General features: G+C 53.4%; 1 protein-coding gene across 3 annotated transcripts; it reads left to right on the top strand.

The window, feature by feature from the left end:
* The first annotated feature begins 574 nt into the window (after positions 1-574).
* RRBP1 (ribosome binding protein 1) lies at positions 575-26,416 on the top strand. Of its 3 annotated transcripts, XM_030500191.1 has the most exons (24): positions 575-817; positions 7,316-8,020; positions 11,443-11,591; positions 11,787-11,909; positions 12,873-13,025; positions 13,598-13,716; positions 14,502-14,655; positions 16,159-16,297; positions 16,617-16,804; positions 16,983-17,020; positions 17,508-17,598; positions 18,341-18,433; positions 18,767-18,859; positions 18,962-19,042; positions 19,142-19,231; positions 19,644-19,736; positions 21,155-21,226; positions 21,414-21,509; positions 21,876-21,959; positions 23,090-23,179; positions 24,202-24,285; positions 24,752-24,850; positions 25,472-25,615; positions 25,877-26,416. In XM_030500191.1, exons 2-24 carry the CDS (start codon positions 7,336-7,338, stop codon positions 25,913-25,915), a joined length of 2,997 nt encoding a protein of 998 aa, XP_030356051.1. In that variant the 5' UTR covers positions 575-817; positions 7,316-7,335; the 3' UTR covers positions 25,916-26,416. The 3 variants fall into 3 exon arrangements, with proteins under 3 accessions (XP_030356051.1, XP_030356052.1, XP_030356053.1); XM_030500192.1 differs by lacking the exon at positions 23,090-23,179; XM_030500193.1 differs by lacking the exons at positions 21,876-21,959; positions 23,090-23,179.
* The last annotated feature ends 532 nt before the right edge of the window (positions 26,417-26,948 follow it).

Genomic DNA, 26,948 nt, shown 5'->3' with positions numbered 1-26,948 from the left:
TCCAGTTCCAAACCCCTGCCACAGGCAGGGACACCTTCCACTAGAGCAGGTTGCTCCAAGCCCCTGTGTCCAACCTGGCCTTGAACACTGCCAGGGATGGGGCAGCCACAGCTTCTCTGGGCACCCTGTGTCGGGGCCTCAGCACCCTCACAGGGAAGAACTTCTTCCTGATATCTCATCTAAATCTCCCTCTGTCAATTTAAAGCCATTCCCCCTTGTCCTGTCCCTACAGGCCCTTGTCAAAAGCCCCTCTCCAGATTTCTTGTCAGCTCCTTTGGGCCCTGGAAGCTGCTCTAAGGTCTCCCCTTAAGGAGCCTTCTCTTCTCCAGGCTGAACCAGCCCAGTTCTCTCAGCCTGTCTCCATAGCAGAAGTGCTCCTGCCCTCAGAGCATCTCTGTGGCCTCCTCTGGACTCGCTTCAAGAGCTCCACGTCCCTCTTCAGGATTCTCTCTGCTCCGTGGTGCCCGCACCCACCCCTTGGGGAGCCTCCAGAGCTTGAATCATCACCCCCATCCCCGGCAGAGAGCTCCCCAGGTTTCCCCTCATCCTCTCCCAGCTCTTCCTTAGGGCACAGCCCGATCACCGGGGCGCGGAGGACCCTCCACCCGCGGGGACTGCACCCCCCAGCACCGCCCCGTCCCGTCCGGTGCGGTCCCGTCCCGCCCCGCGCTCTGAGTGGGCCCCGCGGTGCGGCGCGGAGCGACGGGGCGGGACGGGGCGGGACGGGGCGGCCCCGAACCCGGCGAGACAGCGGCGGAAAGTGCCACGACTCCACACGGGCGGCCGCGGCGGCAGGAGGGACCGCGACCCGTCACCGGTGGGTACGCGGCGGCGGTCAGACCCCGCTTTCCCTTCCACTTCCAGGCGGGACCCTCCTCGCAGCGGAGGAGGACACCCCCATCCCGGCGCTCCCGGGAACGGGGAACGGGGAAGGGAGGGGGATGGGATCCCGGGTTTGGGGGCTGGCCACGTTTGCGGGGCGGGGGGGTCAGGCGGATGAATGGCCTCCGAGGCGAGGGCGGTGCGGAATGGCGGCGGGTGCGGACGGGCAGGGGACGGGACGGGAGGGGAGAGAAGAAGGAGAGGGGGGAACCCGGTCGCCCTCTGGCTTCCCGGTTACCCACGGGCATCGCCCCTCCAGGCATCACCCGCAGCCCTCAGCCCCATTCACTGCCCCAGCGCCGTCCTGATGAAATTCATTAATCTGGTTAATCGCGGTTGCAAAAGGTCACAGCCCGCAGGCAGTTGTTCCGTATTTATTTATTTCTCTTAATTAACACCCCCCCAAATCCCTCCAAGCACTGAGGGACCCCCACAGCGCTGAGTCCAGTGATGCCCGAAGCTTTCCGATAGAGGCATCGACTCTATAAGCAGAGACACCCCCCCTCACCACCTTGGGATCTTTCCAAACTGGATGTCACTAGCTTTCCCGCCGGCAAACCGGGAATTCCTCGCCCCGCCGGGGAATCGCGCTGCACACGTGGCTAGGCGCGATAGAGGAACCTCCCTGCCTGAAATGTCAGGGTTCCTCTCGGCAAGAAGTGGTGGTAGCGGCCTCCACTTGCAGGGAAAGGGCTTGGAAGAGGTTGTGAGAGGCAGGTGCTCCCTGGGATGTGGACCCCAAGCAGATGTAACGAGGGCTGGTGGTGAGATGCTGCTTGGGAGAGGAAATTTGTAACAGCCAGTGCAGAGATTACTCAAGCTGCAGCTGTGTTATGATGCTAATACAGACGTCGTCTTCTGTGTGTGTATATATGTAGTGGGACTGGAGTGATAGAACAAGGGGAGATGCTTTAATCTGACAGAGGGGAGATTTAGATGAGACATTAGGAAGAAGTTCTTCCCTGTGAGGGTGCTGAGGCGCTGGCACAGGGAGGCGCTGGCACAGGGTGCCCAGAGAAGCTGTGGCTGCCCCATCCCTGGCAGTGTTCAAGGCCAGGTTGGACACAGGGGCTTGGAGCAACCTGCTCGAGTGGAAGGTGTCCCTGCCCGTGGCAGGGGGTTGGAACTGGATGAGCTTTAAGGTCCCTTCCAACACAAACCGGTCAGTGGATCTGTGATATATGTGTTTTTTCTGTTTTTCTTTTGCACTCTGGGGCTCAGGGAGGGAGCTGGCAGCACTGCCCAGGGCCGTGGCCGCTGCTGCTGCACTCCAAGAGCTAATGGAGCGCTGAGACATGTTCAATTAAGTTGAGCTCTAACTGTTGACAATCTGGAGTTGCTCCATAGGGTAATACATGCTGCCAGGAGGCTGGAAGTGCACAGTCACTTAAGCAGAAAATGTGTTTAAGCAGAGGCTATGGTGATGTGGGCAGGATCTGCACATGGGCTTTTTGCATTTGTGTTTAATTTTTGCCTTTCTCTATTGCAACAGAGCAGAGAGAGAAACTCCAGGAGGAGTATCTGGTGCTTGTCTGTTATCTGCTGGTGGTGCTGCTGCTGTCTTCTCCTGCTGCTGTTGGCAGGATCAGGCCTCCTGGTTCCCTCTCCCTCCTTGATGTTGTTTCTCCAGCTGTGTCTCTGCTGCCTTGTGCTTCCTTTTTGGTGATGGAAGCTGCAGCCCCGGGGCAGGGAAGGAGATGAGACCTTTTTTCTTGGAACCAGAGGCTAGGCAGTGCCCTCCTCAAGCAGCGGTCAGTCTGCTGCTGCTTCTCACCCTGCTGGCCTAGGGAGATAACTTTGTGTTTGGGAGAAAGCTGAAATCTCAGCCTGGTGCTTCACAGGCAGGCATTGCTGAGGGCTGTGCAGTTCTCTCTTTGCCTCCAACACCCCATCACCTCTTCCTCAACATTGCCTTAACCTGAGATGCCACGTTGACACCACGGTGAAGTACAAGGGCCTGGAGAGGGGCCTGTAGAGACAGGACGAGGGGGAATGGCTTTAAACTGACAGAGGGGAGATTTAGGTGAGACATTAGGAAGAAATTCTTCCCTGTGAGGGTGCTGAGGCCCTAGCACAGGGTGCCCAGAGAAGCTGTGGCTGCCCCATCCCTGGCAGTGTTCAAGGCCAGGTTGGACACAGGGGCTTGGAGCAACCTGCTCTAGTGGAAGGTGTCCCTGCCTGTGGCAGGGGGTTGGAACTGGATGAGCTTTAAGGTCCCTTCCAACCCTAACCGGTCTGGGATTCTATGGAGCTTTGGATTGCGGGGGAACCAAGTGTCCTGCTTGCAAAGAGCATGTTTTCCTTTCCGCAGCATTTATCCAGAGCAGGAGGAGATAACAGATATCTTTTTCCATTGGCTGTGTAAAGAATTAAGGTTTCTGTAGTTATTACACAATAACACTGTCTCTTCCTTTGCTCCTGCCCACCTGACGCTTGACCTTGCTGATTTAAACCAGGGTTGGTGGAGGGCTGAGTGCAAAGATGCTGAATACCCATGGATTCCATGGAAGTGATTGCAGAGGGGAGGAAAGGCTGAACAGGAGAAGGCTCTAGCTGGTTTTTGACACGTAGCTGTCCCTGGCAAATGCAACAAGACACTGAGTGTGGCCCCCGTGCCATCACACCATGTGTCTGTGGATTAGTTTCTCCTATAAATTGTTTGGTGCTGGAAAACCAGCAAGGCTGAGTGCTTACTGGTTTTGCTTCCTTAGAGTGGGTTTGCTGAGGGCAAACAGAGGTGAGTGCATGTGCAGCGTTGTGGGAGAGGTCAGGTCTCCTGGGTTGTTGTTTGAAATGTTGGGAAGTTTGATGGATAATGGGAATGGAAGAGTCAGAGCTCAGCGTTTCAGTTGTCTCTTTTACATGACAAGGCCAAGCGAAATAAATACCGCTTGTCCATCTTAGTTCTGTTCTGTGATGGTGAAAAGCTTTACCTGAACAAGCTGTTTTGGGGACGGAGTTTGCATATGGAGATACTCGATGATTTCCATTGTTTTGGCTGGGTGAGGAGCAGAGGATTATCCTAATCAAAAAACTACATGCAGGTAAATGTGCTTAGTGCTGGATGTGAACTTGATTTTGCGAATGTGAACTCCGATAGCTGGTGCTGTCCCTGTACCCTTTAAGCATCCAACCATCTCTCAGAACAGCCTGGGCATCAGACTGAAAAGCATTGTCATAGGGACAAAGTCCTGTGGAGGACCAGAAGGTATAGAGGGGAGGATGCTGAAGTCTTCAAGCCTCTTCAGAGCCTGGGTGTTGAGCCAGACCTTTAAGTGTGAAACTATCCTTTAGAGGCATCCACAAGCAGACAAGCAGTGGTACCTTCGGTGCCCTGTTGTTCCATGTCCTGGCTGAGGCTTTGTGCAGGTGGGAAGCATGAAGGGCTTTCCTTCCGAAGGGCAAAGCTGGTTTGATTTAAGCATGCATGGCCCATGGCAGGGGGCTTGGAAATAGATGATCTTAAGGTCCTTTCCAACCCAACCCATTCTATGATTCTATGGTAGCACACAGCCTGCCGCCGTCTTTGCACTGCCAGGGAGATAGGCTCTTCCCTGAACAAGCTGTTGGGCTGGTCCGTGCCAAGTCTCAACCGCAGGAGGAACTCTACTGGTAGAACTTGCTCCTTGGAGTCAGCGCCAGGTCTGCCAAGACCGGCCCCACGCTGCGGGCTGCAGGGCACGAGCATCGAGACAGGACCAAAGTTTCTCTTCGCCTCAATGGCGATGCTGGGAGCAGTTGCTGCCTGATTGGATCTCTCCTGGCACACCTTGGGAACAGCACAGGGTTTCTCTGGTCCAGTGGTGGGAGCTTGCGAATGGCCCATGCAAGCATCACTGCTGTGACAGCTCTCCCAGCAGGTCCACAGCTGGTCAGTGCTCTGGGCTGCTTTTTCCTTCTGTTGATTTTGTTTTGGAGGGGGTTGCTGGGTGGTTTTTTTGTTTAACTAGGAAGGACTTTAACGCTAATCTCCGTCCTTATCTTGCCCTGGCTGTAAAACCTGAGAGGAGGCAAGGTGCAGGCGGCTTTTACAGCAGTGGGCTGGGTAAGGCTGCGTGTGGGGCAGAGGGAGCATGGGGCTCAAGCACCCTGTGTATAAAGGCTTCTTGGGGACAGCAGTGTGGGGTGAGATGCAGGTCAGGCAGAGAGCTATGGCAACACAGTGCCGCATCCGGCACTGCCATCTCACCCACCTCACCACCCTGGTCTATGTGAAGTAACTGTCCTCTCTCATCCATCCTCTGTGTGCTGGGTGCCTCTATAGCAAAGGTTTGGGGTGTTTTCCTCCACTCGCATTGTCTGTGGGCTCCATCTAGCTGCTTTTGGAGGTGGCAGTAGCAGCTGGTGGTGTTGGAGTGCGTTTGCCAGCAATCAGCAATGTCCTTGCCCTAATCTGGAGCAGCAAATTCTCATGTAAATACAAAGCTGCGGTGGTGTGAGGCCAGGAAGTGTTTATTTTTACTGATGTGTCTGGGTTGCTGGACAAGGAACACAGGTCACCTTGTTCTTTCCCTAAACCAGCTCCTGGGTGCTTCACTGTAGCCCTAAACCCAGCACAAGGTCATGGATATGTGATCTCCAGCCCTACTTTGTATTTACTGCCAGGGAGAGGAAATCCAGCCCTTTCCACCCTGTAGGTTAGGATTAATCTGTCAGTCCTGGTGGGGACTGTCCCAGAGTGATGCTGCTTAATAAGAAGGGAGTGACTTGGCACCAGATGTGCTGGGATACAGCAGGCTGAGGCTGTTTAAATCCGAAACAGCCAGGGCGGATGTGAAATAGGGATGCCTGTAGTATCAGCTGGGATCTCGAGTGGTGCCCTGGGGTAGAAAGCTGGCCCTGCCAGGGGAGGCTGATTCCAGCTGGCATTGGCAGCCCTCCTGCCTGCCAGCTCTCTCCTGCTTCGCCTGCATGGATGCTTGGAGAGGTGGGCCGGGAGTGCTGGGCTGCTTGTTAAAGCATCCTTCCCTGGGCAGGGCGGTATCTCCAGTGGGAAACAGCTGCTTTGCAGCTGCTTCCAGCTCTGCTTGGGTGTTGGAGGAGAGTTTTTCATTGCACTGTCACCCCCTTGCTACACGAGCAGCCTTGAGCTGCAGATTCAGCTGCAAGTTCCCTCCTCTGGCTGTTGGGCAGGTGAAGGCTCCGAGGTGTCCCCCTGTGAGCACTGAAGTTTTGAAAAGATACTGATCTCCTTGGGTTTATTCTTCTTTTCACCTCCTCCCCTTCCAGCCCCTCCCTCCTGCTTCAACCCACAACCTTTTAAAGAGGAAATATGATAATGTTTGCAGTTAAGTGTGGGGATGGGAACTTGTGATAGCCAAGGACTTTCTGCAGCATGTTTTGAGGCATAATAACAAGAAACCGCAGCTGGGCACCTCCTGGGAAGTGCCCCTTTGCAGATTAACTGCCTGACTTCAGCATCTTGGGGTTCAGGAGCCACCTTGGAGCCACGTGAAGGTGATGCCCTGATGGGAGAAACTCGTGCGTGGGACAGCAGATAAGAGATTGTCTTCGAAACTAGGGACAGGGTTCAATTAGCAATTGAGAAGGGTGGAGATAACAGCATCTTTCTCCATGCGTGGCTGCCAGATCTCAGACAAGGGGTACAGGCTCCATTGCTGCTCCATGACAGGTGGAGAACCTGAGGTTGGAGAGGAGGGTGGGAAGGACCCCATGGCCAGTTTGCCCGCCAGCTAATAGCAGAGAAGTGCTGCATCCAGCACTCACTTTGCAAGTCTCACTTCTTCCTGCAGGCAGCTCCTGGGAGATGAGATAACTAACGATCATCCTTTTGGGGTTTTAGCTCAAACTTGTGGCTTTCATTGGTATTTGCATCTCAAGGAAATGGTGGTGACTGGGTTCGCTGCATGGAATCTGTGCATGCAGCATCGTTGCTGGGGTGGTTCTCATTGCTGGGAACAGCAACCCAGCGGGATGTGGTCACCTCGCATCCTTACCAGGTTGGGCAGAAGCCAGCAGTGCCTCAGGGTGTAGGTGGCAAAGGGAAGGCTGCTGCAAAGCCGGGGAAAGCTCTCCTGTGCATGCTTTCTCCTTCCGGGGGGTGTTTTATTCCAAAGTTGAGACCTGGATGTATGTCTGGGCGCAATGACAAGGCCAGATGCTCCAGGGAGAGCCCAGGTCTTGGCCAACCTGCACCAGACAGTCTGAAAACAGCCTCTCTACCTGCCACAGGGCTGCAGGTATTGCCTGGGGTCATGCAAAAACATCCCTTTGGACTAAGGGGTAGTTGCTCATGGCTGTCTCTGCATCCCTGTTTTTTTAATTCCCCCTCTTTGGTTCTTCTGGAGGTTGCTACAGCCTTTTCAGTCCATGGTGCCATTTGGAGACACAGATGTCCTTGTGAAACTCCCTGCTCAGGGAGACTGTTCTGTCTCTTTTCTTTCCCTCCACTAACTGTTCTGATGTCTTGCAGGCACAGAAGAATAAGGCAGGATGGATGTGTATGACCCTCAGACACTGGGTGTTATGGTCTTTGGAGGTTTTATGGTGATATCAGCCATTGGGATCTTCCTGGTGTCCACCTTTTCCATGAAGGAGACATCTTATGAGGAAGCCTTGGCAAAGCAACGCAAAGAACTTGAGAAGACCCAGCAGCAGAAAATAGAGAAAAAGAAGAAAGAGAAACCTGTTGAGAAAAAGGGAAAAGCGAAGAAAAAGGAAGAGAAACCTAATGGAAAGATCCCGGAGCAGCAACTGACTCAGGAAGTGGTGGACTCTCCCAAGGATGTGGTTCTTGAGCCTGCTGTGGTGCCTGAGCCTGTAACTGTTGAGTCTCCAGTTGCAGCGGTGCCAGTGGCTCCCCAGGAAAAGGAGAAACCTGCTGCATCACCTAAGGAGAAGAGGAAGAAGGAGAAGAAGGTTGCAAAGGTAGAGCCTGCTCCTAGCCCAGTGGTGGCTTCGCCTCCTGTCAGTGTCTCCAAAAGTTCTCCTGTCTTGGAGGTGACCCCTAAGGAAGTGCCCGTGGTGGCTGTGCCGCCGGTTGGCACGCAGCAAAGTGCTTCTCCAGTCGTCAGCTCCATTGCCGTCAAGAAAACTGATGCTCTTCCGACCCATGAGGAGCAGAAGCATGACGGACCTGTCAAGAAGAAGGCTTCATCTAAGAAGAAGAGCGAACCAGGTAAGGCCAAATTCCTCTGCATATATCTCTGTCGAGTAAGCTAGGAGCACATCTTGGTGCTGTTAAAACAGCACAATTGTGAGATCTCTTTGTTCTTCAGTGTTGGAAACAGGGCAGCTGTAGAAAGGCTGTCTCTGGTGAGATGGATCATGTGCGCCAAGGGGAAGGTGGGCTGAAGAAGCCTGTCTAGACTGTAGCTCTCTCTGGGGGAAGTAGAGTTGAAGTCAAGAGTTTATTGACTTGTTTTCACTCTGTAATGTGTTGCCTCCTGCAGTGGGTTCCCCTACTTGATGCTTAGCTCCTTGGTCCAGCACACAGATGTTGGGGAGTTACAGGTTCCTCTGTATTTGCTGTTGTGTTGTGGGTCTCTGGGCAGATCTGCACACTGGGAATGAACAGAAGGTGCATGTACCTGTCCTGGGAGAGGGGACAGCTGCCAAGGTGCTGGACATACGGGTGGAAAGCCAAGTTGAGGTGTTTTCCCCTTCCACCCCGATTATTAAAAGTGCACAAGAGCTCTACCACTCTTCTGTGGGGAGGTGGGTCACTGCTAGAGTTTCCTTTCCCACATTTTGGAAGAGGGCCTGCTACTCAGCAGGATGTTTTGCAGCCACTGGTCTCCAAGGTTGGGTTAAACCCCTTGTATCTGCTTCTCTGCGGAAAGGATTTTGCTAGAGGCCATCTCCACATAGTGGTGAGGTTTGAAATGGTCTGAGTAGCCACTACGGGAGGGTATTGCAGTGATGGTGTTGGGGAAACTGTTTTGGCATATGCCTGCAGGGTTGCATCTCTCTAGCACTGGAAATCATGGTCCTAAATCCAAGGTGTAGCAGCAGAGGGAATGTGGATGGGACATGAACTTTTAGCACTTGTTAAGTTGGGAGTTCTTTGTCTGCTCCGAACATCTATTCCATTGAGTATGAAGATCCTGCATGTCTTAAAAGACAAGAGTGATGTCTTAGCTGCTCCTATGGGATTTTCCAAAGGAAAGCTCTTGGCAGTATTTGTGCCATGAAGCTGGCTGCTGTTTGACCAAGGTATTTTGGGCAGCCTGTTGTCAGCTGTGGTTTCTCCTCCTCAGAGGCAGAAGCAACAAATTATCCTGTAGCAGATGAAAATGTGTGTTCAAAGTGTTCAAAGACATGAAACAGATGGAAAACCTCACAAAGAGCATCTTGGGGTATTTTGCTCTTGTGTGGTTTGTTTTTAGCCTCCTGCATCACACAGAAACTTGCTTGCAAGTGGTTGGTCTGTACTCATATCCCTTGTATCTGTGATAGCAGGAGCCATGCTCTCCCATGAAACACATGTGGGTACTGGATCTGGGGTGCTGCCTCCTGGGTGTGGGCTTCATTCAAAGGACATCCGTGTCTCCCATGTCCTTTTAGGTTTGAGAAATGGCTCTTCAGACCCCTCATCCCTGCTGTGCTTGCCCATGGGAGTTTTGCCACATGGCTGCTTCTTGTTTCGGCCACAAAGATGATGAGAGGGATGGAGCACGTCTGCTATGAGGAAAGGAGGAGGGAGTTTGGGTTGTTCAGCCTGGAGAAGTGAAGGCTCCAGGGAGACCTTGTTGTGGCCTTTCAGTTCTTAAAAGGGGCCTATAAAAAGATGGGGAGAGGCTTTTTAGCAGGGCCTGTTGTGACAGGACAAGGGGTAGTTGTTTGAAACTAAAAGAGGGGAGATCCAGGCTGGATATGAGGAAGAGGGCTTGGTGCTGCCATCCCAATGGATCTACCAGAAGCCAGGAGCAAGCAGTGCATGCTAATGCTGCTAGGTGTTCTCGCTCTGTGGCTGTGGTGGGTTGACCATGGTTGGTTGCCAGATGCCCACCCAGCTGCTTTCTCACTCCTCTCCTCAACAGGACTGGGGAGAAAATATGATGGGGAAGGTTGTGGGTCAGAATAGAGACATGGCAATTACTTAGCAATTACTGTCACAGGCAAAACAGGCTTGACTTGGGTATCATAGAGTCACAGAATCAATGAGGTTGGAAAAGGCCTTTAAGATCATCAAGTCCAACCGTTCCCCCAGGACTGCTGAAATCTACCACTAAACCATGTCACTAAGGGCCTCATCTACAAAAAACCCTAATTTAATTTATTTCCACTTAAAATACATGAGAACCGAGTCAAAATTAAAACACCTTTCCCCCCTGCCCCTCTTCCCAGGCTCAACTTCACTCCTTCCCTCCTGACTCCTCTACCTCCCCTCCCTGAGAGCTGCAGGGGAGTGGGAGCTGTGGTCAGTCCATAACAGCTCCTCTCTGCTGTTCCTTCCTCCTCCTACTTTTCCCCTGCGCCAGTGTGGGGCCCTCCATAGGCTGCGGTCCTTCAAGGATGAACCTGCTCCAGCATGGGCTCCTCTCCAGGGGCTGCAGAGGAATCTCTGCTTTGATGCCTGGAGCACCTTGTCCTTCTTCTCTATCCTTGGGGGATCCGAGCTCTGTGTCCACGAGACCCTGATGTTAATGGCTTTAGAGGCTCTGGGACTACTGGAGTCCAAACTGCTTTTTTGTCTGAGATTTTTTAGGAAAATAAGCACACTGGACCATAGATAATGTGCAGGAGCTCCTAAACCACTGCCTGGCACCCTCTATCCATCATGATTGTGTGCACTGTGGTCCTACAACAGCATCATCACCCTTGATGCTCCTTGGCTTTCCTGGGTTAGCAGAGGGGTAGTGGGGAAGGGTTGGAGTTGTGTTGTTTGCTTAGGAAATAGCTGGAACAAACCTGCCTGGTGAAAGGCGGGAGTTGACCTTGCTGTGCTCTGCGTCACCAGCACTGCTGCAGTGGGTGATGTCCCTGAGCAAGGCTGTATCATGGTGCTTCTGATGCCCAGCACATCCCTGCTCCCTGGCGCTGGCAAAGCACATCCAGCTCCTGCTGGGAATCACTCTGTTTGTTTGATGGAGGATGGTGGCAGGGCAGTGGTACTGGTAGTTGAGCCGGACAGAGGTGACAACTGGCTCAGTAAGCACACGTGTATGGTGAGTGTCAGCTCCAGCACTTAGAATCACAGAATCCCAGACTGGTTTGAGTTGGAAGGGACCTTAAAGCCCATCCAGTTCCAACCCCCTGCCACAGGCAGGGACACCTTCCACTAGAGCAGGTTACCCCAAGCCCTGTCCAACCTGGCTTTGAACACTGCCAGGGATGGAGCATGTTGGAGTTCACAGTCAGCCCCAGGCAGGACTGAAGCGGGGGTCTCACCAGGGCAGAGCAGAGGGGGAGAATCCCCTCCCTTGACCTGCTGGTCACATTGCTGGGGATGCAGCCCAGCATCATATCAAACTTGACTGGAAATCTGGGTGGACGCTCATTTGAAATAGCAATTATGGGGTTGAAGCCAACTGAGATGCTGCTACTCATCAGTGCTGTTGGCCCGAGTGGTCCCAACCCCTCCTCTCTCCTCCCTAGCGCCCGCAGACTCAGATGGGCCCCTCTACCTGCCCTACAAGACACTCGTGTCCACCATCAGCAGCATGGTGTTCAGCGAGGGGGAGGCCCAGCAGCTCATCGAGATCCTCACGGAGAAAGCAGGCATCGTCCAGGACACTTGGCACACGGTAGGGCTGCCACTAGGGCTCTCCGAGCCTCGGGAGCTGCGGAGGGGAGGGAAGACACCTCCATCTCCAAGGTGGTCAGTCTTGGAGATGGAGCTGAGTTTTCCCTGGAGCAGAGGGCAGGATCCTGCATGTATGGGGTGGAGGGAGGGGTTTGGAGGTGGTGGTCCCCACTGACATGCCCCCCTGCGCTGGCAGGCCACACAGAAGGGAGACCCGGTCGCTGTCCTGAAACGGCAGCTGGAAGAGAAGGAGAAGCAGCTCACCACTGAGCAGGAGGACGCGGCTGCGGCCAGGAACAAGCTGCGGGAGCTGGGCAAGGTAAGGGCTGCGCGGCCCTCCCGGCACCCCTGGTGTGGGCTCTGCTGGTTGGGGCTCACCATGTGCCTCCTGCATCTCATTCCCCTCAGAGGTGAAGCCCAGGGGCTCTCTGTCCCTTCACCCATTTGCTGTTTTCTCCTCTGACCTCCTCTCCTGGGCCTGATCCAGCCCAAAGAGCCTCAGGGTAGTGCCTGTTGGCAGCCATGGGAGAAGCAGGGGAAAGTCCTTCCTGGAAAGGATAGAGCTTTCTGCTGCTTTAGGGAGGAAAATAGATCCCTTCTTGTCTCTGCTTTGATCCCCTCAGCTGAGATGATGTTGATCAGTCCCTTTTTAGGAAGCCTGATTGTATTTATAGCCCCCTTCCATCACTCAGCCCCCTGCCTCCACCTCTTTTCGGGTGTTCAAGTAGGAACAGACCCCACCATGCTGTACTCAGCACCTTACAGCCAGGAGGACCTGGGAGTGGTGAGTCCATCTGCCTGCAGGCAGGATAGGAGAGGGCAAAGCCACCCCATGCTGTGCTATAAACCCCAGCTTGTGCAGACCACACAAGGCAGCAGCACAGCATTGCCCAGCCAGCCAACAGAGCACCCTGCCTTGGCAGGGGGCAGAGGGTGGCTTTTTGGTTGTGTTTTGGGGTTTTTTTGCTTTTACTTTTCCTGCTTTGCCCCAAACTTTATGTGTTGTTATCGATCCTGGGAGGGGGAGGAAATAAAATTCCAGGCTGTCTTAACTCCTTTCTCTTAGCTGCCCCAATGTGGAACAACAGTGGCATCCAGTGGCCACAGAGCCCAAAACAAAATGCAGGAGGAAATGTAAGTGCTAAACAGTGCAGCTGGGCAGGGGGGCAGCTCTGGAAGGGCTAAACTCTAAAGTCTTCTGAGCTAGGAGGCCACCCGTCCTGCATCCCTAGAGCGGGGAAGCTCCTACGCTGGAGACTAACAGAATGACCTCTCCTCGAAGGAGCTGGTGGCCGAGCGGACCAAGGCAGGAGCCGTGGAGGGCAAGCTGAAGGAGCAGCTGCTGGCCCGCGAGCGGGAGCTTGCCGCAGTGCAGGCACGCATGCAGGCCAGCTACCAGGACCACGTCAGTGAAACGCAGCAGCTCCAGGGCAAGGTGAGCCCCATGCTGTGCTCCTCTGTGCAGCTTCTGGCGTGGCTTCTGGGGGCAGGTACCTGGGCTTTTGGAGGAGACTGAGGGGTGTGAGGGGACCAGAGCCTCGGGGAGAGGATGGTGCCAGCCTCTTCTCAGTGGTGCCCAGTGACAGGGCGAGGAGCAATGGGCATAAACTAAAATGCAAGAAGGCTCACCCCAACAAGAGGAAGAACTTTGTGTTGAGGGTGGCTGAGCACTGGAACAGGCTGCCCAGGGGGGTCATGGAGTCTCCCTCTCTGGAGACCTTCAAAACCCACCATGGACACATTCCTGCTCTAGGTGTCCCTGCCTCGGCAGGGGGGTTGGAGTAGATAATCTCCAGAGGTCCCTTCCAACCCTAATGATCCTGTGATGCTCCTGGACCATGGAGAAGAGGCATGTGGGGGCATCCTCATGGGATGTTGCATCCCTGGGGGCTGTCAGCATCAGTAGACATCCTCCCTGTGTTGCCGGTCCCTCTTGCTCATTGTGGGAGGTTCACAGGGACAGCAAAGGGGCTGGTGGTGGCATTAACCCCTCTTGGGTTCCTCTAGATCCGGACGCTGCAGGAGCAGCTGGAGAATGGCCCTAACACACAGCTGGCCCGCCTGCAGCAGGAGAACTCCATCCTGAGGGATGCCCTCAACCAGGCCACCAGCCAGACGGAAAGCAAGTAAGGCTGGGACGGGGGGCAGAGCATGGGGCTGCCCTCTGTCAAACCCTGGTGTTGGCTGTCCATCGGGCTTGGCCACCCCCTTTCCTTGCTTCTGTAGACAGCCCAACTAGGTGGAGGTGGAGGAGGGAGCGAGGAAGAGCTTGCCAAATGGCTTTTGGGAGGCTGGCAGGGGAAACAAGGATGTTCTTCCCAAGTGGAAGGGCAGGGGAACCCCATTCTGTTTTGGAGTCACCTGTGCTGATGGTAGATCCAACAAGCAGCGGGTGGGGGCAGAGGGGACCAGAAGGCACCATGGCACTTCCCACCTTAGAGGAGCTTGTACTCTCAAGCATCTGAACAAATGCACCTGGCTCTTTGATGCTGCAGAGAACTGAGAGCTGCCTGGTGCATGCAGAACAAATAGGAGCTAGGTAGAATAATTTCACACTCCTTTTTATAGACAGTCTGAATGGCTGGTGATTAACAGCAGTCAAATAATTACAGAGCGGACTGCAGCTGCTCAGAGCGGTTCCTCTTGTGTCTGGGAACACAGATCCTTGTGTCCTCTATCTCATGAGAAAGGAATGTCTCCTGTGATTGAAACATGGCTTTTGAGCAGTGATTTGTCAACTCTTTCCACCCCCTCCCTGAAGGACCAGGCATGGCCTAGAAACAGGGAATGCAGCCATTGGGAAGTTTCAAGACCTGATTCAGGCCCACAGGAGGATGATTCCCCCCCTAGGTAACATCAGAGGTGCTTGGCTGGCCTGTGGGCTACATTAACCCTGCTTCTGTCGGTGCAGGCAAAACGCTGAGCTGGCCAAGCTGCGGCAGGAGTGCAACAAGCTGGTGAAAGAGCTGTCTGAGAAATCGGAGGTGCTGCAGCAGGAGGAGCAGCAGAAGAAGAGCTGGGAAATCAAAGCCTTGGCCTCAGAGAAGCAGATCGAGCAGCTGCAGGTCAGGCAGGCGCCAGCAAACCCACTCCACTCACAGAGATGGTGGCTGAATTGCATGGGATTTGAGGGCTTGAACATAGGAAGCGCATGGAGGGAGATGAGAGTCTGTGGCTGGAAAGCAAGCTGCATTGCAGACCTCTTAATTTCCTCCCTGCTGTTAATCAGTCACATGCCATGCAGTCTTGGTGCAGCATCAGCAGCAAAACCCTGGGAGCACAATGCCCTAGTTGAAGGCCTTCTCTCTGGCCTATGAAGCTCATGAGCCTCGTGTGAAGGTGTGGAGGGGAAGCCTAGATGGTGGTACCCTAAGGCGACAGAGGAAACCCACTGGTCCCCACCAGCCTGTGCTCACGTGGATGTGGGTACTCTCTCTTGCCTTGACTGCTTTTAGAACCACAGACTGGTTTGGGTTGGAAGGGACCTTAAAGCTCATCCAGTTCCAACCCCCTGCCACGGGCAGGGATATCTTCCACTAGAGCAGGTTGCTCCAAGCCTCTGTGTCCAGCCTGGCCTTGAACACTGCCAGGGATGGGGCAGCCACAGCTTCTCTGGGCAACCTGTGCCAGGGCCTCAGCACCCTCACAGGGAAGAATTTCTTCCTAATGTCTCATCTAAATCTCCCCTCTGTCAGGTTAAAGCCATTCCCCCTCGTCCTGTCCCTACAGGCCCTTGTCAAAAGCCCCTCTCCAGATTTCTTGTAGGCCCCCTTTAGGCACTGGAAGACTGTTACAGGGTCTCCTCTGAACCTTTTCTTCTCCTGGAAGAGAGAAGCTGAGCTCTGAGCTGAGGATATCCTCTAAGCTGAGGATATGACTCTATGATATGATTCTATGAGATACGGTTCTACCATTCTATGATTCTATGATGTCTCAAAATCTCAAAGAATGGAGAAGCCCTGCTTTCCTGGTGGTTGTGGAAACATCCCTCGGAGAGAGATGGGGTTGCTGGTTTACCTTCTTCTGTCACCTCCACGCAAAGCAATGTTTCTCCATCTGCAAGGGTGCGACTCATACCCGTAGCGCGGCTGGTTTGCATCATGCTCCTCCTCTGCCTTCCCCCTCGAAGTGCCTGCCCTGTCCAGGCCTCTTCCTCACCACTTTCTAAGATGGAAAAATAAAGTATTCCCTGGCCCAAACCGCACAGAACATTCCTCCGCATGTAGAAACACGTGGCTGGGTGTCTCCGTCCTGCTAAACACTGTGGCAGCACCTCTCCCTGCTGCGCTGTGCATTAGGACCAGGGCTTTCAGAGCTGAGCTCTCCAGAGGAGAGGATGGCCGTGGTCTTGGCCCAAAACCGAGACGTTTGGGTGTTGTCTGTTTCCCTCTTGAGGGCTGGCAAATGATAAAACCCAAGCACGAGGCAAGATGCTTCGTGCACAGTGGGGAGTAGGGGGGAAGGATGACTTAAACCCCCAAAGCACAGCTTAAAAATAACATTATGTGACACACGGAGCTTTGCATTGAACTGGCACACTACAGAAGCCTTCTCTTGCTGCCATGCAGGCTTCCCAAAGGGAGGTGGAGGTGATGCTGCAGAAGAGGCTGGATGAAGTAAGTGACGAGCTCCGCAAAACCCAGACCAGTTACAAAAGCTTGTTGGCAGACGCAGAAAAGGCCAAAGGACAACAGCAGAGCATTGCTGGTGAGGACCATGGATTGGTGCAGGGAGAGCTGTGGGACAGACCTGGAGCTTTTGAGGCTGGGTGCTCGGTGGGACAAGGAGACCCAGGGTTGAGTTAGGATGCCTGGTGTTGGTGTGAGCGAGACATGGGACTGGTCCGTGCTCCTGTGGATGCCACTGCAGTGCCTCTCTCCCATGCTGTCCTGCATCCCTGCCCTCCGAAAAGCATCCATGGCCAAGGCTTCTTTGCCCAATAGTCCTACTTGGGCAGGGCTGGGTGGGGAGCCTCCAAATTTGTTTGCACCTACCTTACCGTGTTTCTCACCCTTTTCTCCAACAGAACTGCAGGACAAGCTGCTGAGCTCTGAAGCAGAGGTTAAAAGCAAGCTGCTGGAGCTAGACAACGTGAAGAGGAGGCTGCAGGATGCCAGCTCGGAGAATACAAAGCTCCTGGAAAGGATCAAGTCTATTGAAGCTCTGCTGGAGGCAGGACAGATGAGGGAGGCACAAAAAGACAGAGACCTGCAGGTTGTGTGCTTGTTTAAATGGGGTGGGAGGAAGAGAGGGGGTTACACTGCTTAAGCAGGTGCTTTTGCACTGTGTTAACACAGTGCCTGTGTTATCTTCTGCTCTGGGATGCTGCAGGAAGGGCTGAACCTGCATCGTGTGCCTAGGAGAGATAACCAAAGTGCTTTTTCTCTTCCAGGCAGCCAATGAAGCAGAAATGAAGGAGCTGCAGTCAAGGTGGGTCTAGGTGCACATGGAGACTGCTGTGGCACTTCCAGCTTGCTGTCCGTGTCTTCCAGGGCTTTAAAGTATTAATTGGCTCCAGTGTTGGCCCCAGGTTAACAGGTAGTAGGTCTGCTCAAGCTGAGGCTGGTTACTCAAGATAGTAGGATGGTGCCTTAAAAATGCAGAGCTGTCTCAGCCTAAGGAACCATGGACAGGAGCAGTCCTGGTTGTGTAAGCTGGAATTTCTGGCCTTCGGATTAGGTTGCTTCTTCCTCTTGTCCTGGGTGTACAGCCAGCTACTCCATTACGCTGATAAGCCAGTAGAAAACCAGATCCCATGCCAGCATGGCCATGGCTGTGGTTTTTAGTCTGATTCCTCCTGCTGTTTGTAGATCCCGGAGCAGACTGGGTTAGGAAGGGCTGCGGTCCCCATCTCGGGAGCTTGCTACCTGGGAGGGAGGTGGATGCTGAGACTCACTCCTGCATCCTGCCCTTCCAGGCTCCAGGAGAAGACAGACCGGCTCTTGTCCTTGGAAAGGGAAGCCACAGGGCTGCGGGAGGCGGTGGAGCAACAGAAGACTAAAAACAACGTACGTGAGTGAACCAGGCTCAGCTTTTGCTGCTCACAGTTTATTCCTCCAAACCCAGGATCTCTGGAGGTTGAATGACAACCCCATCACAGCTCCATGGTGTGGCCACAGGCTCTTCCAGCCCAGCGGAGCACTGGAGGCATTGCCTCATCTGCTGGAGAGCAGGAATCCCCTCGTGAGGCTGTGCAGGTGTCTGTCCCCTGTTCTCTTGGTAAGCCAGGGAGATCCTACCCCATCAGGGTCACAGCAATCCCTGAGAAGGGGTCCCTCACAGCTCATTGCTCCTCTGCTCCTTATCCCTCTACTAAAGGTGGTAATAGTTGTGTGGAGGCAAACTTGAGGCCCTCTGCTTGGCCTGTGTCCTCTCTAGGCACCCTGAGGGCTGCTCCTAGAGCTTCCTCCTCCATCCAGCTCCGCTCTGCTCTCTTAAGGCCACCATCTGGGCCATGGCAGGGATGGAGGAGAAAGGGGCACATGTAGGCAGTGGACTCATAGAATCAGACTGGTTTGGGTTGGAAGAGACCTTAAAGCTCATCCGGTTCCAACCCCTTGCCACGGGCAGAGACACCTTCCACTAGACCAGGTTGTTCCAAGCCCCGTCCAACCTGGGCTTGACATAAGTGATGGGCTGATGCCTATTTTCCTGAGTGGAGGCTTTGACATCCTCCTCAGTGCCAGCAAGCAGCTTGGTGGCCTTTGGTGTGATGTGTGGCTTATTGCCCTCTGTTTGTTGTCTTGGCAGGACCTTCGTGAGAAGAACTGGAAAGCGATGGAAGCGTTGACCACGGTGGAGAAGGCATGCAAGGAAAAACTGCTGGCTGCTACAAAAACAAAGGTGAGCCCAGCATTTCTCTCTAGAGGTGTTGTAAGGGAAACATTCAGCCTCCCCAAGCCACCAGAGATGCTTGCCCTGGGTTGCCTGTCTTCTCTTGGGAGCAGTGCTGGCCCAACCCTCCTGACAGCTTCTCCAAAGGTTGTCTTGAGGGCCATGTATCCCTGCTACAGGTCATGGTCAGGGAACTGGGAAGATAGGTGATCTGGAAGGGATGTTTTTGTGGTGTTCTCTGTTGGCTGGTTTCCCCATGCCAACTCACCCCTGTAGGCACAGAAAAGCAGGACTGGAGGCACCAAAGACCTCCATTCCATGCCAGTTTGTCCCTCTTTACAGGAAGAGCTGACCCAACAACTGGACACACTCCAGACACGAACCAAGCAGACGCTGCTCTCTGCCCTCCCCGGTGTCACCATGTCATTGCAGCAGGTAGGCATGGGCTTGCTCAGGCCTCCCAAGCCTCCACCGCGTGGGAAGGACAGATGTCTGAGCGTTCTTTTTCTTCCTTGTCCTCTTTTTTTCCAAACTCAGGATTATGACACGTGGCTACAAGAGTTTAAGGAGAAGGCCGTGGATGTGCTAAAGCAGCAAACAGTTACAGCAGAGCCCCCAGTAAGTGAAGGAGCTGGAAAGTGAAGGGGTGAGGGAATGCCTGAAGGTCACTCATGTCTTTTCCTCACCTCCCTCTCTATCCCTTCCCTCTCTTTTCAGGATTCAGCACTTAAATTAAAAGAGGCAGAGGAAGCGCAAAGCACTTTACAAGCAGAATGTGAGCAGTATAGAACTATCCTTGCAGAGACGGTAGGTTGCAGGCCTTTGTACTGTGTTGGTCTTCCACGAAAAAATACCTCTTGAGAGGTCTCCTGGCAGCTCAGGCTGCCGATGAGCTCATGGTGCGCATCTCTCAGTATGTTGGGGGGCTGCTGTGTTTGCTGTCGAGACAGGAGAATAGGAGAAATGTGAATTTCTTGAGTTGTTGTTCAGCCTAATTGTGTTGGAAACCTTGATAGTGGTGGTGGGATGTGGGCTCTGATGGGCAGGGTGGTTGAGCCAGTCAAGGAGCTGGGATCTCCTAGTCCTACCTAATTCTATCACCCCTTGTTTGGCCCAAATCCTTGGAGGGGTGTTGGGTGTTCCAGGGCTTCCAGCCCTGATACTGCTCGGCTTGGGAGGGCTGGAGGAGATGTGGGCTCAGCTGAGGGTTTGCCAACAGGAAGGGATGCTGCGAGACCTACAGAAGAGCGTGGAGGAGGAGGAGCAGGTGTGGAAAGCAAAGCTCACGGCATCCGAAGAGGAACTCCAGAAGGTGGGTTTGTCACTCAAGCAGCTGGACTTACGGGAGCAGATGGGCTGTTGGCTGTAAATGGGATTTTGACACTAACTGCTCGTGCCAACCTTGAACTCTGGGACACAGGGACTCTCCTGTCACCAAACCAGGAGACAAGAAGCCCACCTCACATAGAAGCAAGGCCTCTCTTCCCTCTGGTGCGTGCCTACACGCTGCCAGTGGAGCTGGAGGAGTGGTTGCAGCTCCCCAGTTCAGGCATTGTGGTAGTTTGGAAACCATGACACCGCTTCAGTAATCCAACCTCGGATGCTTGGAAATGGGGCTGAGCCCTCCTGGTGGGTGCTGGCATGACGGGAGGAGAGCACGTGCAGAGCTCTTGGACTCCCATTATCAGAAGGACTTGGCTTGCTCTTGAAACCTGTTGACCTTGGCATTCGTTGAGCCTTCAGGAAGGAGTTGAGGTCCAAGCCACATTCTGCACATAGTTCTGGATCCAGCTGTGTGTCTAGCTCTGGGTACAGCTCTTCCTGGTTAAAAAGCCAGCCAGCAGCAGCCAGAGAGCCGTTGTTGTTGCCCAGGAGTTTGGTAGGGAGGGAGTTCTGTGAGCTCTCGTGACTTAGCTGGAGTCTAGGAGAACTTGGCTGGCCGTGCCTCTTCTGCAGAGCAGACCTAAGTTATCTCCTCCCTCTTGAATGCAGAACTGAGATGAAGCTATGTTCCATGGTCTGGCTGCTCCCCATCCATCACGTGGGGTTCTGAAGTTAACTGGGGCTGCAGGGAGGTGGGGGAGCTCTTGTACAAGAGATCTTTGGTTCCTCAGCCCTTGCTGGCTCCTGCTGAGAGCTGGTGTAGGATTGCACCGGGATGACGTGGCTGCTGGTGGTGTGCGTGATGGGATGAACGTCTGGTGGTGAGAGCGTGTCCCGGAGCAGCCCTGCCTCTCTGTGGAGAAGAGGTGAATTCCTCCTATCCCAAAAGCTCAGCAGCCAAGTCCTCTCACAAAGCAGTCCAGGCTTAAATACAAACCCCGTGCTTGGCTGCTCTTCATAGCAAAGCCCATGACACCTCATTGGAAAGTCTGCCTTGCTGCTTCCAAACCAAAGGCGCTTTCAGTAGGAAACTTGCACTGAGTCTGGTGCCAGTTTCTGGGGTGTTGGAAGCTGACTGCAGCCAGCTGAAGTCCTGCAGGCAAAAGCTGTTGCCTTGCTCCACGATTTACAGCCTGGGCTTGTTGGATTCATCCTCCCTGAGAAGGGGAGCTCCTGCCCTGCAGGCTGTGGAGCTCCAATTTGGTGTCAGGTCTCCTTCACACTTGGGTGCAGGATGAAGTGGCAGAGGTGGGAAGGAAACAGTGGTTGGTTTTTAGTTGAATGGAAGGTGCTCAGTGTCCATGTGAGTTGTTCACTGATGACCTTCTCTGATCCTTTCTGGTTTAGTCACAGCTCCAGCTGAAATCCCTTGAAGACATGGTGGAGAAGTTGAAAGCAGATCTGCAGAGCACAGATCAGGTAAGGTTTTTTGGGCACGGGAGAAGGTCCCTGTGAAGGTGCCAGATGGGTACATGCTGTGCTCGGGCTGGATTGGGACGCATCTCCTGTCTTGTCCTGGGGAAGGCAGGCTTGGACCATGGGCTGTTTGGGAGGTATTGGACCTCAAACAATCAACCCCCTCGTGCTTTCCTCCCTTTTAATCCAGCTAAAGGAATACACTTCTCTTCTGGAAACGCAACTGGAAAATCACTTGAAGACAGCCAGCTCTGAACGCCAAAACTACACAAAAGAAGTTGAAGTGGTAAGTGTGATGGCCATTACCTTCTCAAATGCTTCTTTCTTCTAAGCCAGACTCACCACCCATCCATGTTTTCGGGATTTGGGGGAGCACCGCAGGGATCTGCAGCTTTGAAAAGCAGGAGAGAACCAATCCAATCAAAGCCAGATTGGACAGGGGTTGGAGCAACCTGCTCTAGTGGAAGGTGTCCCTGCCTGTGGCAGGGGGTTGGAACTGGATGAGCTTTAAGGTCCCTTCCAACCCAAACCAGTCTGGGATTCTGTGATTCTCGGCCTCAATGGGAAGATCCTGCATCATGAAAATGCTTCCTTGGGCCAAAGGGCTCCAAACCCAAGTGCATAAATGGACTTTTCTGTTCTTCCTTGACAGTTGAGGCAGCTCTTATCAGAGTCCCAGGAGCAGCTGGAGACAGCCAAGGTGGAAACACAGAAGCAGAGCAAAGAGCTCGCCCTGGTAAGGGGTTGTTTGGGACCCAGGAGATTTCTATTTGCCTGCCTTTCCTCCAGTGATGAGGGTGGGAAGGAAGGGAAAGCAGCAAGGCTCACGTGAGCTGGCATGTAGCAGCCACCCCATTGCTGGACACTGCTTACCCCAACACCACCCTGGGGCAGGGAGTTGGGTGCCTTTAGCATCCATCCATCCATCCATCCATCCATCCATCCATCCATCCATCCATCCATCCATCCATCCATCCACCTCTGGGTGGGAGGACCAAGGCTGTGTAAACCTCATGTAGAGGTCACTGGCGGAGCTGGAGGATGGGGCTGAGTTTCTGCATGAAGTGGACTGGGTTATAGAGCCAGAAGAGCAAACAGACCTGACAAAACCATGGGGACTCTTGGTGTTAAATCCGTACTTTGAGAGGCTCAGGAGATGGCTTTTAAAATCCTCAGCAGCACTGCTGGCCTGCAGAGCTGCTCAGAACGGAGCCAGAAGAGTTTCCCTTGGGTGCCATGACTCTTCCTGACCTTGCAACTGCTGTGGTGCAGGTCAATGCAGCCTCTTGCTCTTGAGAGAACATGGCATGAGGTCATCATTAGCCTTAATCTCATTAGATCGCAGAATCCCAGACTGGTTTGAGTTGGAGGGGACCTTAAAGCTCACCCAGTTCCAACCCCCTGCCACAGACAGGGACACCTTCCACTAGAGCAGGTTGCTCCAAGCGCCTGTGTCCAACCTGGCCTTGAACACTGCCAGGGATGGGGCAGCCACAGCTTCTCTGGGCAAACTGCCTCTCCGACTATGCCAGCTGTGATGGGTGGCACAATGGCACCTGCCACCCTCCCTCAATTGCTTTACTGAACACCTCAAATGTGTTAGTGCAAACCCTCAGAAGTGGCTTTAAATCAGAATGCATGAACAGAGGAGAGCAGTCGATGCGTGAGCTTGTGCTCTGCACTCCTGGGAGCTGTTGTGACTCAAGCTGCCCACGTTAGGTGTCTAGCAGAAACAGGTAGTTTTCCAAACATTTTGGCTCATGTGCAAGGGAAAAAACCTGGAAAACTTTATCTATAGGTCCTTGTGGGTCTTGTAATGACTGCAGTGTGGGGATGTGCAACTGAGCTTGCTGGTCCTCCTTCCAGGTCAGGCAGCAGTTGAGTGAGATGAAGAGCCATGTACAGGATGGAGTAGTGGGGTTACGAGCTGACTCAAGCGAGCCTGCACCCCTCAGGGTTAGGGTGGTGAGACCGCTGACCCTTAACCACGTCCCTTGTCCTGTCTCACCGTCTCTAACTGCATGGAGAACCGCACGTGGCTTTGCTGTTGTTGCGGCTGTGTTGTCTCCCGTCCTGTGTGCTGGGGGGAAGCCAGCCCCCCTGCCCTTCAACCATGTGTCCTATTCCTGCTGGGAATGCATCACCAGCTGGCTTTCACCAGGCTGTTCCCCTTGGGAGCCCTCCATCACAGTGTCAGGCTGGCAGGATTTAGCGGGAGGCAGACAGTGGATGCTGCAAGCCCTTGGGCTGACATTGCCATATGACAGTGCCCTTTTGGGTTTGGGTCTCCTTGGAGGAAGCAGATACCTTGACAGAGCTGCACCGGGATCCCTTCCCTGCCAGTGGAGATTAAGATTACAGACTCCATAAATCTCATGGGAGCCAGGCTGAGGGAATCAGCAGCAGCTATTCCCTTTCAGCTAACACCTCTCAACGGTGGTGGTGCTGCCATGAGCTGGGATTTATCTCTCCCATTTAATCCTATTAAGTGTGGAGCCTTCTCCTGGGCATAGGGATCTGCCAGGGTCATAGAATCATAGAACCACAGACTGATTTGGGCTGGAAGGGACCTTAAAGCTCATCTAGTTCCAACCCTCTGGGCTGGGACAACTTCCACTAGAGCAGGTTGCTCCAAGCCCCATCCAACCTGGCCTTGAACACTGCCAGGGATCCTCCACTATGGGGTGCCTCTTGTCCCAGGTCCCATCTGGTGCTGCCCAAAGAGCAGGCAAAATTTGGCAATGCAAAGCCAAGCCTGGGGCTTGCCATCATCATCCAAACAGCTTTTGTGCAGAGAGAGGATTCCTGTACCTATTGCCCTCTGGTGCCCTGGGAGAGCTCAGTTTTCAGTTCTTCTGCCTAGCCCAGCTTTCTTGGCAACGTCACTTCTTGGCGATGTCACCACCAGCTCATCTCTTGGGTCCTTTATTTTATATATTTTAAATCTTATTTCTAGTTTTTTTCACCTCTTAACACAGTTGAAAACCCAGCTGGAGCAGAACGAAATGCTGGTGGAGAAGGAGCAAGTGCTGCGGCAGAAGCTGGCGCAGGAGCTGGAAGAGGTAGGTGCAGTCGAGAAGGTTACCAGGGTTTGCAAAGCCTTAGTGGGTTCTTGGCTGCTAATGAAGCCCAGGAATTAAGTTGAAGGATTAATTTGCAAGTTTTTGCCCATCCCTGTCCCTATCTCGGACACATTCCCTCATACATCTGAAGAACTTCTTGCAGGAGCTGTGCTAAAGCCAGGGTGGTGTTGCTGGCCCCTCGAATTGCCCCTTTCCTAGTCCCCCCAGGGTTTTTTGCCAGCTCTTTCCCTTGAGGGCTTTATCTGGGTTTCATGCAGCATGTGGTGAGAAATGCCATCTTCCTGGTGGAACGTGGATCAGCAAAAGCAATGTGTTGTGTTTAGCATCCAACCCTGGCTGTATAACTGAACTCTTCACCAGAGGCAGACCCGCCGGAGAGCACGGGGTGTACGGGGCAGGATGCAGGAGATGCCTGCCACCGTGTGCTTATGTGTCCCCCTTCCAGGCCCAGAGTAGAGCATGCAGTTTGCAAGCAGAGCTGGAAAAGCTGAGACTGGCTGAAAACGCAGGAGCTGCAGACACAGAGGAGGCCCAGCATCTCAAGGTGATTTGGCTGCCGGGCTGTCCTGTGCTTGGGGTTCAGCCATGTCCAAGCAGGAATAAGGGCATGATTTGTCATTTTTGGGGATGGTGTGGCAAGGTAGATGGTTCCCCTAGAGGCAGCATCCTGCCTGGGGCTGGCTGTGAACTCCAGCATGCCCCATCCCTGGCAGTGTTCAAGGCCGGGTTGGACAGGGCTTAGAGCAACCTGCTCTAGTGGAAGGTGTCCCTGACTGTGGCAGGGGGTTGGAACTGGGTGAGCTTTAAGGTCCCTTCCAACCCAAACCAGTCTGGGATTCTATGGAGAGCAGCAGGGTGCAAGTCACAGCCACTTCATCACATTGGCAAAGATCAGGGAGATGTTTGTCATGTATTGAGAAACTGTTCTGCTATCATGAGGTTATCTCAGCTCATGGCGTCTCTGAGGAGCCAGAGTGAGCTCTGTGTAGCTGTTGGGGTGATGCCTGGCCCTTTTGGCAAGGAGGGAGCTGGGTGCTCCTCTGGCCTGTGGCAACCAAGGTGGCTCGGTGCAGACCTGAGGTGACCCAAGCTGTTTTGGAGGGGGGAAGGTCACCAGACGGCAAAGGGAGGCTGAGGCAGATGTCTTCTTTTGGCTCCCACGTAGGAAAGACTTGAAAAAGAAAAAAGATTAACAAAGGACCTGGGCCAGGCAGCAACTAAACTACAGGAGCTACTGAAGGTCACCCAGGACCAACTGGCCAAAGAGAGAGAAACGGTGAAGAAGTTGAAAGAACAGCTTCAGGAAACGGTACTTGTGGTGGCCACGGCCATCCCCACCTTGATGCTGGGGGAACCATGGGTCGGGCAGTGGTTTAAAACCAGAGGCAAGGTGGCACTTGCTGCTGGCTTTTGAGAAGTCCTGGGGATCACACGTGATGGTGGTCATGGTTCTCCCTGCCCCGAAGGCAGGAGCTGGGCCATCTGTGGAATGCTTTGATGCTTGAGCTGCCACAAGAAGGAGGTTGAGAAGCAGTTGAGTAACTAACTCACCTCTTTTTTCCTTCTCCAGGGACAAGAGGACAGTTCAAAGGAAGGGACTTCAGTTTGACAAGTCTGTGACCTAGACCTTAACTGTTCAACTTACCAAAATGCCTTACACATTCCTAAAGATAAAAATATATGCTGAATTTACTGTAGATAAAAGATACAAGCCATTAGCGACCCAAAACCTAGTTTTGAAACTTAAAAACACCATACAAAACCCCCCAAAAAAACCCGTTTGTAAGAAAATCTTCATACTGTTTTGTACAAGCCTTCGTTCCCTGGGGAGCTGCTCCGGCCATGTCGGGATGGGCGCCAGGGCTTCACCCTCCTGTTGCGACAGAGCCCACGAATGTGTGAAAAGGGAAGACTGTGTTTGTACAGCAAAAGACCGGTGCAATTATTATTATTATTTGGTTTATTTGTCTTGGTTATTTTGGGAGTGAAAGAAGCGTGACAGTCAGACCCACCATGGAAGGAAGGGAGCCGCCCATTGATGGGTGGCTCTTGGCATGTCTCCTTGTTTGTATTGCTGGGTGTTGATGCAATTAAAATGATGTAGTGAAGAGCTTGGCCTTGCTTTGGTTTTCTATTTATTATTTCTTTTTATTGTAAGTTTTCAGGCCCGGCGGCTCTTTGGCATCACTGAAGAAGGCCCCTGCTTTGGCCAGCAGCAGATCCTTTACCCGCCCCTTGCTTGCTGTGCTGCAAGAGCCATTCCCTCTGGGTTTTTTCTCCAACATAAGCGAAGCAGAGCACTGTTTCCTCCAGCACTGGCTGTGCTCACTGAGCTCCTGTGGGCTGCTACTGCCCTGCTACAGCGTTGGGCAAGCCTGGGGACGGGGCACACTGGGTGACCAACTGTCCCTCCTGCCTGTGAGTTTGTCCCTGTGGGTGCTGTGTGGTGCTGGCCCTTGGGTGCTGCTGGGCTCTGCTCCGCTCTCCCCTTCTTGTGGCTTTCCTTCTGAAGGTTTTTCCCCCCTCCCTGACCCCCTTTTTAAAATTTTTTTCTTTACTTTCACTCTTTTTTTCTTTTCCCCGTTTTTCCCTTTCTTCCTTTTCTCTTTTTTTCTTTTTTCCCTTCTCTCCCTTTTTTTCTT

Source organism: Strigops habroptila, chromosome 10 (genome assembly GCF_004027225.2).
Source record: "Strigops habroptila isolate Jane chromosome 10, bStrHab1.2.pri, whole genome shotgun sequence".
NCBI lineage: Eukaryota > Metazoa > Chordata > Aves > Psittaciformes > Psittacidae > Strigops > Strigops habroptila.
The sequence above is the reverse complement of the archived record's forward strand: the minus strand, read 5'-3'. Positions and strand labels throughout refer to the sequence as shown.